Here is a 14,014-nt window from a genome sequence, read left to right as displayed (position 1 = left end):
GGCCTGAGGCATATGCAATACCAAATCAAGAAGCTACAACTGTAGCTTCAGATATTAGTGATTTCTTCAGATTTGGTATGCCATACGAACTGCATTCAGATCAAGGCTGTAACTTTGGATCAGCTGTGTTCCATGAATGCTACTAGTTGTTTGGAATAAGAAAGACTAGGACAATGCCACTTCACCCTCAGTCTGATGGGATGGTAGAAAAGTACAATTGGACACTTGGACAGGAATTGGCAAAGAATGGCTGGGATGTCTTACTCCCTCCACTGTTGATAGCCTATAGAACAGCAGAGCATGAAGCCACTGGATAAACTCCAGCGAAGTTAATGTTTGGTTGGGAACTTTGGTTGCCAGTGCATCTAATAACAGGATGCCCACCTTACGAAGAGTTGCCTGAAAATGTTTCAGAGTTCGTGAAAGTGTTATCTGAAAGGATGGATGATATTCACCATCAAGTGCTTTCAAACATGAAAACGTCTGATGATTCTATATAAGGAGACAAGGTGTGGTTGTATAATCCCAGGAAGACCAAAGGGAAGTCTCCTAAGTTATCTTCTCCATGGGAAGGCACATACGACATAGTGGATCACCTCTCAGACGTGACTTTCCAAATAAAATGTGGTCGGCGAGGTAAGCCAAAGGTGGTGCATGCCAACAGGCTTTGGCGTTAACATGGTCCAGGACATTTCAGTTGGAACGAAGTGAGCAACGGAACAAATGATGCTGCTGAAGACGTGTCACCTGAAAAAACCACTGTCGAAGAAGAAACTCTACCTGATTTTGAGAAGGGAAACAATGAAGCCCTTGATGAAGTTACTACCACTGATGTGACTGTTACCGAAAATATGACATTTCCTGATGGAGCAGATGAATCCCACATGAAGTAGAAGCCAGTGAGACAGAGACCAGTACGAAAAAAGATACGTCCCGTAAAAGAGACTTTGTTGAATTTTAATTTTGTGTTTGTAAATTCTGTACATTTAATTAACCATTATTATTCAGCAGACTATCTGGTAATTTATCTATTTGTGAATTTCTTTTCTTCATCAAAATGTGAATAATAATGGACAATTAATTGTGATGGTATGTCACATGTTATCCAAACATCTAAAGTATTTTAGGTTAGTATTGCTGAGTAATCAAACTACTTATATTCCACCATTATGTGAAGCTTGTTTTATTTATTTTCTTTGCCCTTCCAAGCAGCACTGATGGATCTGTAAATTCAGCTAAACTAGTTTACTAGTCTGCTGCAGTGAAAGTTGGAAACCAAAAATAGATTAGGCTTCTCCATTATTTTTTCTTGATGAAATTCACGTTTAGTTGTTATATGATAACTTTTCTTATTCAGTGAGTAATACCACCTGAGAAAAACAACTCATTAATTAACATCAAAATAAGTCTTTGCATGCCACAAAACTAAATACAAGTATAAGAACAACATGTACTTTGAGAACTTACGGTAATATAGACAGACTTCCCAGTGCCTGTGGGACCAATAAGTAACGTAGGTTTTTCATGAGATACCAACAATGACAGCAAGGTTGTGTAACAAACAGTGTCAATAGTAGGAACAATGATCTGGTGAACTTGTGCCTCACGAGGGATAGGTGGCACTTCTTCCAGTTGATCCTGCCACCTAGTCCATTTTCCATTCTCACCAGCCTGGTAAAAAAAGGTTTTTATCTTGCATGTTTTTTTTGAAAAAACATCTACAAAGAAGTAAAAAAAAAATTAGAATAACACTTTCATAATGATGAAATGAAGATTCTTTGCTTTGCTAATTAAATATTTTAAATTTAACTCTTTCTGCATCCTTTGCTAAATTGCTTAAGTATGTTTTTCATTAGCTACATCCAGTTTAAATTACCTGCATTCTTGCTGAAGTTCAAGCACTGTACCTGCAGAACACGATATGATATAGAACTAGGTTATTGTATGTTTGTGTTAGATATGAAACAGTAATATGACTCTAAGGAGACATGCAGTTTAATTTGCTTTATCAGAATTCCAAACTGGTAAATAAAACTGAATGTTGGGACCCATGAAAGATTTTTTGAAGAGCACATTAGGTGTGAGTGGTTAATTATAAAATTCAAACAGTAAATTTTAAGAAGAAACATTATAAATATAAAACATAATGTTCAAATAATTTTGGAAAGACAATATACTATATAAAAACTAAAACCACATTAGTATGCTGAAGTTAATTATTAAGTAAGTAAAATTAACCTTCTATTACCTGATTTAATTTATTGAAGGGTTTCTTGATGTTTATTTGCTGGTTACATACTTCTGATCAAAATTATTGCCAGATGTTATATTTGTTGAATTTCTTGTAAAACTAATATCTGTGCTAGCTGTTCCTAATTTTGAAGTGATAGATTAGAAGGAAGGCAGCTAGTCAACATCACCCACAACCAACTGTGATTGGTAGGTTTAGACCATCACTTTTATAATACACCTTCAGCCCTAATATGCAGAGCATGATTTTATTTTGGCAGTAACAGAGCACAAACCATGGAATCTCTCATCCAAAGTATGGCACCTTAACCACTTGTGCTCATGTCACTACAGAAAAAATAATTTATAAGAAAACAGTAGCAAGTATAACTAGAGATAGAGTTAATATGAATCACAATTTAAATAATACACAAATGGGTTATCAGACTAACTTATACATCATACTATCTATTAACACACTTTTAATTTTAGGAATTGCATAATTTGCTGCTCAATTGATTATTATGAATTGTTTATTAGTAGAAAAGTTACTTCTCCTAAATTTAAAAGTATATTGCATAATTTCGCATATTCATTGAAGTTTTTCATTTTGCATAATCTATCCACAATGATACGAAGTGATAATCATACCAGTACAAGTTTTCAGTCACTATCTTAATTAGAAGTAAGTCATAAATTTAAATGAAAAAAAAAGTTCAAGTGGTTACCTTTCTGTCAAATTTGTAGCTAAACACTGTGTTTTTTGAGGGTATTGGTTGTTTCAAATCAAATGGAATTTTTTTATTGCTCTCAACTACCATCTCTTGGATTTCTTTAGACAAAGTCCCCTATGAGAAAAATTATTCGTTAGTTTAGTATATCTACTGATTTACTTTCTGTTGCATCAAATGTTATGACATATACTGGAAGGTACTTCCAATATATCTAGAGTCATCATGTTGTATCTAAAATACTATGAGACTTCAATATTATTACATGATGATTTAGGACATGAGGGAAAGATTTAGTATCTCTTATATCAGACATTATTTGAATAAGGTAAAGTCATTAAATATAAAACAGTTTAGTATTGGATATTTCAGTTATCTTGGCAGATAGGTAAGTAGTTAAACTAATCTAATGATGTACTTTGTATTACATAAGTGAAATATTTTGATGTTTTCTGTAATGTTGGATTATTATTTTCCATTACAAAATTCATCCTTCAAACACAAAATAACATCATGGTGAACTAACGAAGACCTGTAGTGTTAGTGCTCAAGATGTGAATTCATAAATTTGTCTTATCTGAGTCCACTGTAATCTTATTAACATTAACACCTGCAATTTACTTATTTGCCATTAAAGTTATAATTTTCCTAGAGTGAAAATGTATTTCCAACAGGTAGTTACTTCCACTCACAAGCATAGCTATTCTTGTTCAGTGCTGCCCTCTATTTGTAACATTTTTTTACATGCCACAAATCTTTCACTCCCATGCACTGATTTTTGCATGCAAATTATCATGTGACAAACCTCCACCAATACTAATGCCAAACACCCATGTGACTCCCTCTATGATATTCTACCTAACTATCACTTCGAGTTTAGACAGAAATGTAAACACCAGTTGACAATGGGAGGAATGGTGGGAAGTGTGAGCAGAAGTAAGAACCTGTCAGAAATACATTTTTAGTGTAGGAAAATTATAACTTCTGACAAGGTATCTTAGTTCCACTCATATACATAGCTAGAATTCGACATTAAATAAGTGGAGGGACTAGTGCAAAGGAGAAAGTAAAAGGATCCCTGAAAGTGTCCAAAGGATACCCTCTAATAACAGGATTATACATGGGAGACCACACCACTTCTGTACCAGGTATACTCTTTGTCCGGATGTAGTGTGACAGATCTGGACAGAAAATTATTATCTGGAGCACATCCCAATGAGAGAGTGATCCTAACCACAATATATTAGAATTTCAATCTCCCTGATGAACAGAATGTGGGTAAAATAAAGGATATGCCACAAGATGTAGAGTGGTTAGGGTGCGACAGACTGTACACTGCATTCAAAACTCAATCACTAGGAATGACATCCATGCAGGGTAGGAAAGAGGTACATATCGTCTTCACCTCAATTTCAGCTTACTGGAGGGAGAAATCCCACCACCGATCTGTGAACAGAAAGAAATACATATATATATATATATCCCACTCAAGTCAAACAGGCCAGAACCACCTCAAAGGCAGTAATATCCTTGGCATAAACACATTAAAGGATAGTGCAAGAGGAAGAATCGGAGCAGCCAACAAGTGCATCCAACATGATCACAACATTCTACTCTATACTGAATGCAGTCTTTATTCTTTTTTGATAATGAGGAATCCACTTTTTAGAAAATAAAAGTCTTGAGACAGCTTGACTGGGTGATGAAAATATATTATTACCTCACCTAAGGATGACAAAATCTTGTCAAAACGTCATACATTTCTAATAGTTTTTTCAATACTTAGTCAAGGAGTCTTTATTGTTTATATTGTATATCTTTCATTCAGGAGGATGCCTCCATGCTCCACCACCCCAATGCCTTGGAACTGGAAAGTAGTAAGAACTCTTTTAATCCGCTGGAAGAAATGGGGGGGGGGGAGAAGTGGAGAATCCAGAGGAACGTTCACACCGGAGACAGTGCAATGGGTTACCATGAAACCCTATTTTGAAAAGCAGACCAAACCCAAATTATTCAATGTAAGGAGTGGCAGGGATGGGCAGCAATCCCCTTCTGCTTTACCCATGAAGTCAATGGGTTGGTATGCTTTAGAACGGGTAGATTTATGAAGCAAATATATTGTGAGGAATAACCTATTAGCAATATTGTGGAACACCCCATCTCTAGTTTATGTGACTGTAAAGAATAATGTGAGTTTTGTGGCCAAGGAATTATGAAATTGAAGTTAACATGGCCTTAGATTGAAGATTTTAGTACAATTCTAAGTGATCGAAGTATACCTGGACAGACACCACTCACCACAGAGGAGGATTCTGGTCTAAACATGGGACAGGCCCCTGAAAAATAATATATATAACAAAAGAAAGAAAATTTACCCACTTACAGTCTCACCAAAGAGTGGAGGATGGTGACAGGTGGAAGATGGTACCCCACCGAGAAAGAAACAACTACCCAAAGCAGATAATTCGAGATGAATGTATGAGGTGTTGTCCCAGTGCTTGAAAGAAGCACTTCCAATGGATGAAGGGGTTGAGATGCAGGTAAAAGGTAAGGTACCTGATTGGAATGAAGACACCAGAAAAGCCAGAGTATTAACATGGTAAGACATTTAGTTCATAGACCATTGTACTGAAGCCTTCTGCTGATCAACCCATGCCCCAAACTTTGGAGAAGAGCATCAGGCAAGAGAAACAAATCTGGATGAGGGGGAGGAAGTGGTAGGTCTGATGACATAGGGGATATGTTAAACCACCAATGCATATAGTCAAAGAGGGAAGGGGGGAAAGTTAAGAGGAGAATCAAAAGGAACCCTACCATGGGTCATGCAGCATCTCCTGAAAAGATGGCAAATGTGCCAGACCCAAAGGGTGAAGTGCTTCCATAGAAGTCATATCTCCCAATGCGTTAGAACCTCGCTAGCAGTAAGACAGTTTAATTGTAATGGTGGGGATAACACAAAGCTGCAACGAATACATTCAACGTAACTGGGTGTGTAAAAAGACACTCCCCAAATAGACAGTTGTTTGGTAGGTAACAGGAAAAACTCATCCAACTGGAAAATCCAACCACCTGAGAATCAATTGAATATGTTATGACCACCCTGTTCAGTAGGAGCTAACCACAGCCAGATGTCCAAGCAGTGGTGTTAGTAAAAAAACCCAAAATGTAGAAGTCAGGTAATCATAAACCCCATATGGAACTGAAACAAGACCAAAGGGCAAAGCACAAAATGGTACCAAATTATGTGGGGAAAAAAACCTAAGATAGGATAGTGTTCAGAGAAATGCAAATAAGAACACTGACCATGGACATTTTCAGTCCTGCAGAAATTTTCTACTCGATTGTTATGAAAGATTATATATTAAAGAGGGAAAGAACCAAGAAGTGATTGAGGCTGGGCCAATCAATCCAAAACTCCAATCAGCATTAAGCATACACAAAGGTATGATGAGTATAGGACGTGAATGTGCCTGGACATGTAATATGAATAAATGTGGCAATGTCCTAGAATGAAACAAAAACAAACCAAAATAAATATAATATAGTGTTGCAGAAACCCCATGTGGTGCTAAATGCATAGGAGTTACCCAAAAAAATGGATTGGTGAAGAAAAAGAGCCAACAGTAAGTACCTGTTAGAAGTGGATGGTAAACAAACAGTTCAAGACAGTATCCCACCTCAGAAGAACTCAAAAGCAAAGAAGCCACGTGTGAAGGGAAAGAACTGAAGATGGCAAACACCCCAACATGGAGGGAATGAGGAGGAGGTGTCCCAGGAAAATCCCCTAGATATAGGTGGAATGCCTAAGAAAGGAGATGGAAGGTAGACATTTCCTGTAGGAGAGTTGACAAAGTAAGACGAAGCTGAAAAACTAAGTGGGGAATAAAGTGGATAGGCTGAACAGAGACTGCCACATACAGGCAACAGACTCTAAGTACACAGAATCAAGAAGAAAATCTGTGTGATGGTAAGCTAAGACAAAATGAACCAAAACCTGTGTAGGACGAGGCATGCAAGTACCAAAAGAGAGACAAAAATGCTCATCATGAAACATAATGTTTGGAGAAGGAGGGGAACAAATACTGTGAAATGTGTCTAAAAAAGGCTGAGGTAGGCCTAGCAGATTCCACAGTAGAGGCCTTGGAAGGCAAGCCATAACCAGGTAGAGGAAAACTGACAAAATTTAGGTTATCCTAAATGGGTTAAACAGTTGTAGGAGGAAGGAGAGCAATATCAAGAAAGGTAGATTGGCCCCCAGCCACCAGGATCCACACAAACTCAAATAAATGTAAGAAGCATAAATCATGGAGAATTACAAAAATAGTTGATATAAGTTAAACTTAAGTTTAAGATACCTTAAGATATTTAACCTAATTGTCAATTTACCCATAAAATGAATTATGGGTAAACTGAAAATAACAGACATTTGTTGTGTCTAATAGAACATGGCAAAGTATATCACTAAGATCTAATATAAAAAAGCCCTAACCTAACAATAAGTATGTACAATATCAGGAGAAGAAGTCTGTGTGGACCCTGGCTCATGGGGTTCATACAGAACAAAGGTAAGATGAAGTATAAAAAATAAAGAATAACGAAAATGAAATTGATGTTATATTATAAAAATAAGTAAGTGTGTATTGACAAGAACATATATATCAGATGTGATGTATTGAAGAAAAACAATATAGTTAACCTGATTTATGTTATACCAATAATAGTGGGTTTCAGTGATTTTTAAATAATGACAATGTAGTCCCATTAATGTCCATCCATTTGAAACTCATACATATGTATTCATATTATATGGATAAATAAAATGAAAATTGTCAATAACCAAATGTTAATAATGAAGTATGAGCTTACCTTATGTACCAATGAAAGAATAGATGAGACTTTGTAATCACATTGGTCGTAAACTTGAAATACCATAATTGACAGATACGTAACAGTGGTAACGTCTACCCATTCTCTGTCATGTCATGATGTAATTGATACATCATTCATAGCCACACCCAATATGACATATAGCACACTTTTGTCAGGACAACATAGTCCGCTCACGACCAACAATATGACATAAAACAACATGTTGCCAGGGCAACATATAGGCTGTTTACAATCACCATTCATTATTTTTTGACATGCTGTTGGTTCAACTTAGGCATACATATCTATGTATCGGTTTATGCTTCATGTAGTCTGCAACACCAAGTTTATTGAATATCCTTGTTTCTATCAATTAAATATTCAATGACAAAAAGAATTTACAATTTTGTAAAAGCTTTCTTTGTGTGTTTTCAAATAGTAATTGCTCTGATCCAATGAAACTGGCCAGAACAAAGTAGAGTACGATGAGAACTATAATTTGATGTATTGCTGGTTGTTATTGGTCCAGCTAATTTGAACCAACACCCTGGTTTCGGTTTTAAAATTCACCTACTGGTCGCTGACAAATGGCACACAGTGGCTTTGGCGATCATCATGATGTTTTGTAAAGCCACTTTCAAATTCATGGGAATATGGTTTCCTTGAAATAAATCATGCAAATTCAGCATGTAATAGTGCTGTAGATGTTTTCCATTTGTTGTTTGGTGTACAATAATCAGTATTTTATTTATGTGAGATTTATATATTCACATGCTTCTGTGCCCGGGAACTATAATTCTCTGGGACTCCCCACTAGTAAGATGAATTACACGTAATCCTAAAATAAGACCCATGTTAAGCCTAATCTAACATTATAGGACAAAGGATACAAATAAGCTTTAATTTCAAACCTGAACTTGACTGTTAGTACTGACCAATCTAACTAAACTTATGCTATTGAACCCAAATAACTACAGATAATAATATTAAAAGTAAAAATATTCAAAACCATAACAGTATAATGTCTTATCTTTCCAAAGTCATCACACCATATTTCAAAATATGTGGGCTCAGTTCAGCTCAATAATCTACCGATGAAAACTTGTTGAGAGAAATTGATACAAAGATATATAAAAGAAAAAAACTTGAAGAGAGCATAAACTAAACATCTGAACATGTGCACTACCAAACAAGAAGTTATAGTTAGGTAGAATAGCATAGAGGAAGTCACGTGTATGTGTGGCACTACTATTGGTGGAGGTTTGTCGCATGATAATTTGCATGTGAGAATTAGTTAAACCATGTGAAAGGCTTATGGTATGCGAAAAAAATTTTTGCACATAGAGAGCAGCACTAAACGAGAATAGCTATCTATGTGAGTGGAGGTAAGGTACCTTGTCAGAATTAAATTTTCTTTGAAAAATGTTATTTGAGTTTGGCTTAGTTTCTTTTGAATTTTGCACAAAGCTACACAAGAGCTATCTGCACTAGCAGTCCCTAATTTAGCAGTGAACATCTAGATGGGAAGGCAACTAGTCATCACCACCCATCTACAACTCTTAGACTACTTTTTACTAACAAATAGTGGGATTGACCATCACAATATAACCCCCATCAGTTGAAAAGGCAAGCATGTTTGGTGGGATGGGGACTCGAACCCGTGACTCTCAGATTGCAAGTTAAGAGCCCTAAGCACCTGGCCATGCCAGGCCAGGTTATTTGAGAACCAAATAATTCTTACATTTTACTTTACTGTCATATCATTAGTACCTGACATTTTATTTTATATTAGTTATTCAAAAAATTTTCTGTATTATATTTATATATGAAACAACATGGTTATTGAACCCATGTTGACAAATGTTTATAAAATAAGGGAACAAAATTTCTTGCTTATAAAAGAATCATTACTTTTTATAGTTTTTACAAAAATATCATTATTCTATAATTACAGGAGATAAATAAAAACATTTACTCATATGTACATTGCTGTCCCAAAATTAAATAATATTGATTTATATTAAGATTAATATTAAAAGTGTATTGAAGCTAGGAAAAGAAACAATTTCTACTGTTTTAGTTACAGGAAAACTTATGATAAAAATTCAATCAATTCATTTACATCTATGTCAAATGATTTATTATTTTGTGTACTTAACTACATTGAAAAAGAGGTGACAGTTAATGTGGCTATCTACTTACCAAATAGGTTTAAAAATACAACTAGAAACATATAACAATTAAATAAATTATGTCAATAACTAACCTCCATTAATTCACGAAAGATCATATTGAATGATTTTCTTCCAGTTTCATTAAGAGTTCCACCCAATGACCATACAGCAGAGAAGAGAAAAAAACACTGTCAAAAAAAAAGATGCTGTCAAGTATACCGGTTTCTGAACTTTAAAGGTATTACAGCAGAAACCAAACAGGTCCTTTTGAAATTGTTTAGTTTCTGTAGTTACTCACCTTTGGAGATGTAAGAAATAAGATGATAATGATAATGTAATGATTGGTTCTCAATGTATCTAAGATGCTCTAGTAAACCTCTTGAAAAGACTTCACAGTTTCTATTGTTATTGATCATCACACATATATAAGCATATGCTTTAGATGATGATTGTTTGATTTATTTCAGATATTTTGATAAACATTTTTTGGAAAAGCTCTTTAGTTCCGTGGTTACTAACAAAGACATGAAACTATGGTGATTACTGTTGAATCTATTTAGAATGTTTTGTGAACTTTTCAAAGTGATAATATTCTTTGATTAACTATTACATATAAATAAATCCAGCTGAAAAAGAGGCAAGAGCTAATTCTTAATTTATCTATGTTTGTGGCAAACTTCTTGAAGCGATACTACAGTTTCTGTAGTTCTTGACTGTTAAAAAGGAAAATGTCATATCACAGACTGTTATAAAAGCTACGTCAGACATAATGACCAAAATTATTTAAAGCTCTTTATAAGTTTTATACTAAAGAAAAAATATCATAATCAAATGTTACCAGGTAATAATTCTAAACATATGACTCACTTTTTAAGACAAAAAAGTAGCCTACTTGCTTAACCTACACAATTAATCTCTGGCCTCAGTCAGTGAATGAGCAAGCTCTCTTCTATTTGGAGGTTCTGTTCATCATTGGCCCTTGCTAAGATATTAAAACGTTTGAATAGATGGCTATGTTACATTTACCTAGGGCATGTTCAAGTAAATTTAATTTACTAGAGGTTCTTAAGTTAGCATATTCTTTCATTCATGTTAATTATATTTTTGTGGATCTGAAGAAAAATAATATTCTTGATTAACAACAGTATTTGAACATTAGGTCATCAGGTAGTCATCCAGGTTTTTTAAATGGTTTACCTAAAATTAATAATGAAGGGTGTCCTATAGTTTTTTAACATTGGAACTTATTCCCATGCTTTATCTGTTTTTTGGTTGAATTTCTGAGGTGTAATGAATACAGTTTGAAAGAGTTTTGAATTTTCTAATGAAATGCAACAGTTGGAATGTGATTGAAATTTTCATTGTGCCAGCTTTGATGTTAAATTGCTGTATACAAATATATCTTTAGAAGAAACTATACAGCTAAGTACTGATTTGATTTTCAATGATAATTCTAGTAATGTGACTATTCCCTTATCTGTTTTTCTGGAATTGATGAACTTTACTACTAAAGGATCACACTTTGTTGTACATGGCAAGTCTTTGAATCAAATCAATGATATTACTATGGGTTCAATACTACACCCTCTTTGTCCAATCTATTTAAAATGATTATGAAAAACAAGGGTTAGAAAATTGCCCACAACAGTTTAAACCCATCTACTATCATAGGTACATAGATGTTACATTTACCATCTTTAAGATATCTGATCAATTTTCCAATTTCTTCAATATTTGAACAGTACACATAGTTCACTGTGAAATATCAGCAAAGTCATAGACTTTCATTTCTGGACACTTTGATTAGTAATAATAATGGTCACTTCCTAGGTGAATGTGACATAGCCACTCATTTAAAGAGCCAATGATGAACAGAACCTCATAATAAGAGAAAGATTACTCATTCACAAGCTGAGGTCAGATATTAATTGTGTAGGCTCAGCAAGCAGGCTACTTCTAGCATTACTAGATAAATATTATCAACAAAAAGAAGTTCCCTAACCTCTAGCCACATACACACAGTGTCTTCAGAGATGTCTTTCATTACTTTCTCATCTTTTATGTCATCTAACAAGCAATCCATAAGGTTCATTAAAGACATGACTCGGTTGGCTTCTGTGGTAGGGGACAGCTCCTGTTGATATAGATGGTGATAATACCTACTTTTACTTCAGTGTATTTAACTGTACTCTTATTTGAAAATAAATTACTGCATTTACAGGAAAAATTAAGATAAGCATATATATTAGAAAATTAACATTAGTGTTAACACTAAAATTCTGACTGCACATTATATGAATAGATTGTTAATATGAGATCATTAGATGGTATAAGCACAGTATCAACACTAGCACTAAGCTCTTAACTGTATGTTCAGTGCAAATTATTAGTATAAAATGATTGCATCTAGTATTGAAATATTTCTGTATGCTTAATGAATATCAATAAAAGTTGACTGCATGCTATTCTAACATATACACAAAATTCTTCATTTTATACTCTGATTGTGCATTCAATGAAAAATATTATAGTAGTTGAATGCATCTCATTATAACCCATATAAAAACCCACATTACTAAAATATTAAATGTATACTAAAGAAAAATTAATGGTTAAATGCATGTCAACATAACCAACAAGATCTTTTCAAAAATCTTTACTGCAAATTGAATGGAGCTCACTACTGAAAATAACATCACCACTATTACTAACATCTTCAAAATATATCTAACAAATATTAAAAGCATTGATTGCATACAATTTCAATAACAAAAAATAAAAGTAATAAAATACTTATGTATACTCAATGAAACTGACTAGTATTCACTGTATGATCACATCAATATGATCAATATCAATACTAGAAGACCATGTTTTATATATCAAATGTGAATAGAAAGATGAAAATTAAAATAGTACTTGATACATTTTCCAATAATGTACATAATAATGCAAAATTCTATGAGTTCTTATAAAGATAAGATATTGTACAAGTAATCTACCTCATGAAGATTTCTAAATGTAACGTTTAATTCAACCATAAAGATTTCAGAAAAAAATGACAATACTTATAAAAAGGATGAAAAAAACAATATTTAATTCATACACAAAAAGATCTGATGATCACAACTAGTCTTCCTTATGAAAAGTTCTCATGATCAAATATTACTTCTAGATGAATTTTGTACCTATGCCAAAGCTACAAAGGATATCTGCCCCTGTCCCTAATTTTGAACTACCGACCAGAGGGAAGGCAAACAATTAGTGGCCCCTACTACCCATCATCCAAGTTAAGACATTGTTTTACAATAATCAAAATTTAATCTATGCATGAAGATATGAAAAAGTGTATTTATTTTACTTATGAGGGATTCTAAAGAGTAAGAATTGTTTTACTTATAGAAAATTGCAATAAGTGAAAATTCATCTTATTTTAGAAAAGCAGTTTATATTTCCTGTAAAAAATCAAAGATAATATTCTTATACCTGCAGACAATAGCCAATGAATAAAATTACTGTTATCCACTTAATTATTCATATAATATTCTTCCATTTTTCTACTGATGAGGAGTGTTTGTTTTCAAATAAAACATTTTATTACTGATGAAAAATTTCAAAAGCAATATTTCATTGATAAGAACAGCAAACAACAAATATCTTATTAATGAAGAGTTTTAAGGGACAACTTTTCATTAATGAAAAGTTTCAAATAAAAGATTTATCTAATTTATGAAGCCCTCCAAAGAATATTGTTACGCCTCCAGTCGTTAGTTAATTTTCCGTAATTTCATTTCAACGAAACTTTAGCGACACAAGTCCTTTCTTAAATAAAACTGGTTTATTCTTTCCCATTTACCAGGTCATCACTTTCGCATCTGCAGTTTCCCATCTCCGGACAAGAATACCATCTTCAAGCCTCAACTGGTCCCATTGTGCCCAATAGTTCTTTGTCACAGGGCTTAGACTAGACACCTTCTCCCAAGCAGGGCACAAAACACTTGTTTTTAGGAA

At 33.9% G+C, this 14,014-nt stretch overlaps 1 protein-coding gene and 1 long non-coding RNA gene across 2 annotated transcripts in view; one reads left to right on the top strand and one right to left on the bottom strand.

Annotated features, from left to right (window-relative positions):
* The window catches only part of LOC106464421 (dynein heavy chain 7, axonemal-like), a 187,785-nt gene that overhangs the window by 83,933 nt on the left and 89,838 nt on the right, over positions 1-14,014 (bottom strand). The window contains exons 24-27 of the mRNA XM_022392135.1: positions 12,006-12,137; positions 10,096-10,191; positions 2,958-3,077; positions 1,468-1,671 (exon numbers count right to left, since the gene is read on the bottom strand). Of these exons, the coding sequence (XP_022247843.1) occupies positions 1,468-1,671; positions 2,958-3,077; positions 10,096-10,191; positions 12,006-12,137 (552 nt within the window). The remainder of the gene's footprint in view (positions 1-1,467; positions 1,672-2,957; positions 3,078-10,095; positions 10,192-12,005; positions 12,138-14,014) is intronic.
* Positions 5,117-14,014, top strand: part of LOC111087025 — a 23,713-nt gene continuing 14,815 nt past the window's right edge. The window contains exon 1 of the long non-coding RNA XR_002611743.1: positions 5,117-5,131. This is a non-coding gene — a long non-coding RNA (uncharacterized LOC111087025). The remainder of the gene's footprint in view (positions 5,132-14,014) is intronic.

The sequence above is a fragment of the Limulus polyphemus genome, unplaced genomic scaffold, assembly GCF_000517525.1.
Source record: "Limulus polyphemus unplaced genomic scaffold, Limulus_polyphemus-2.1.2 Scaffold1647, whole genome shotgun sequence".
NCBI classification, from domain to species: domain Eukaryota; kingdom Metazoa; phylum Arthropoda; class Merostomata; order Xiphosura; family Limulidae; genus Limulus; species Limulus polyphemus.
This window is presented reverse-complemented; position numbering and strand designations above follow the sequence as displayed.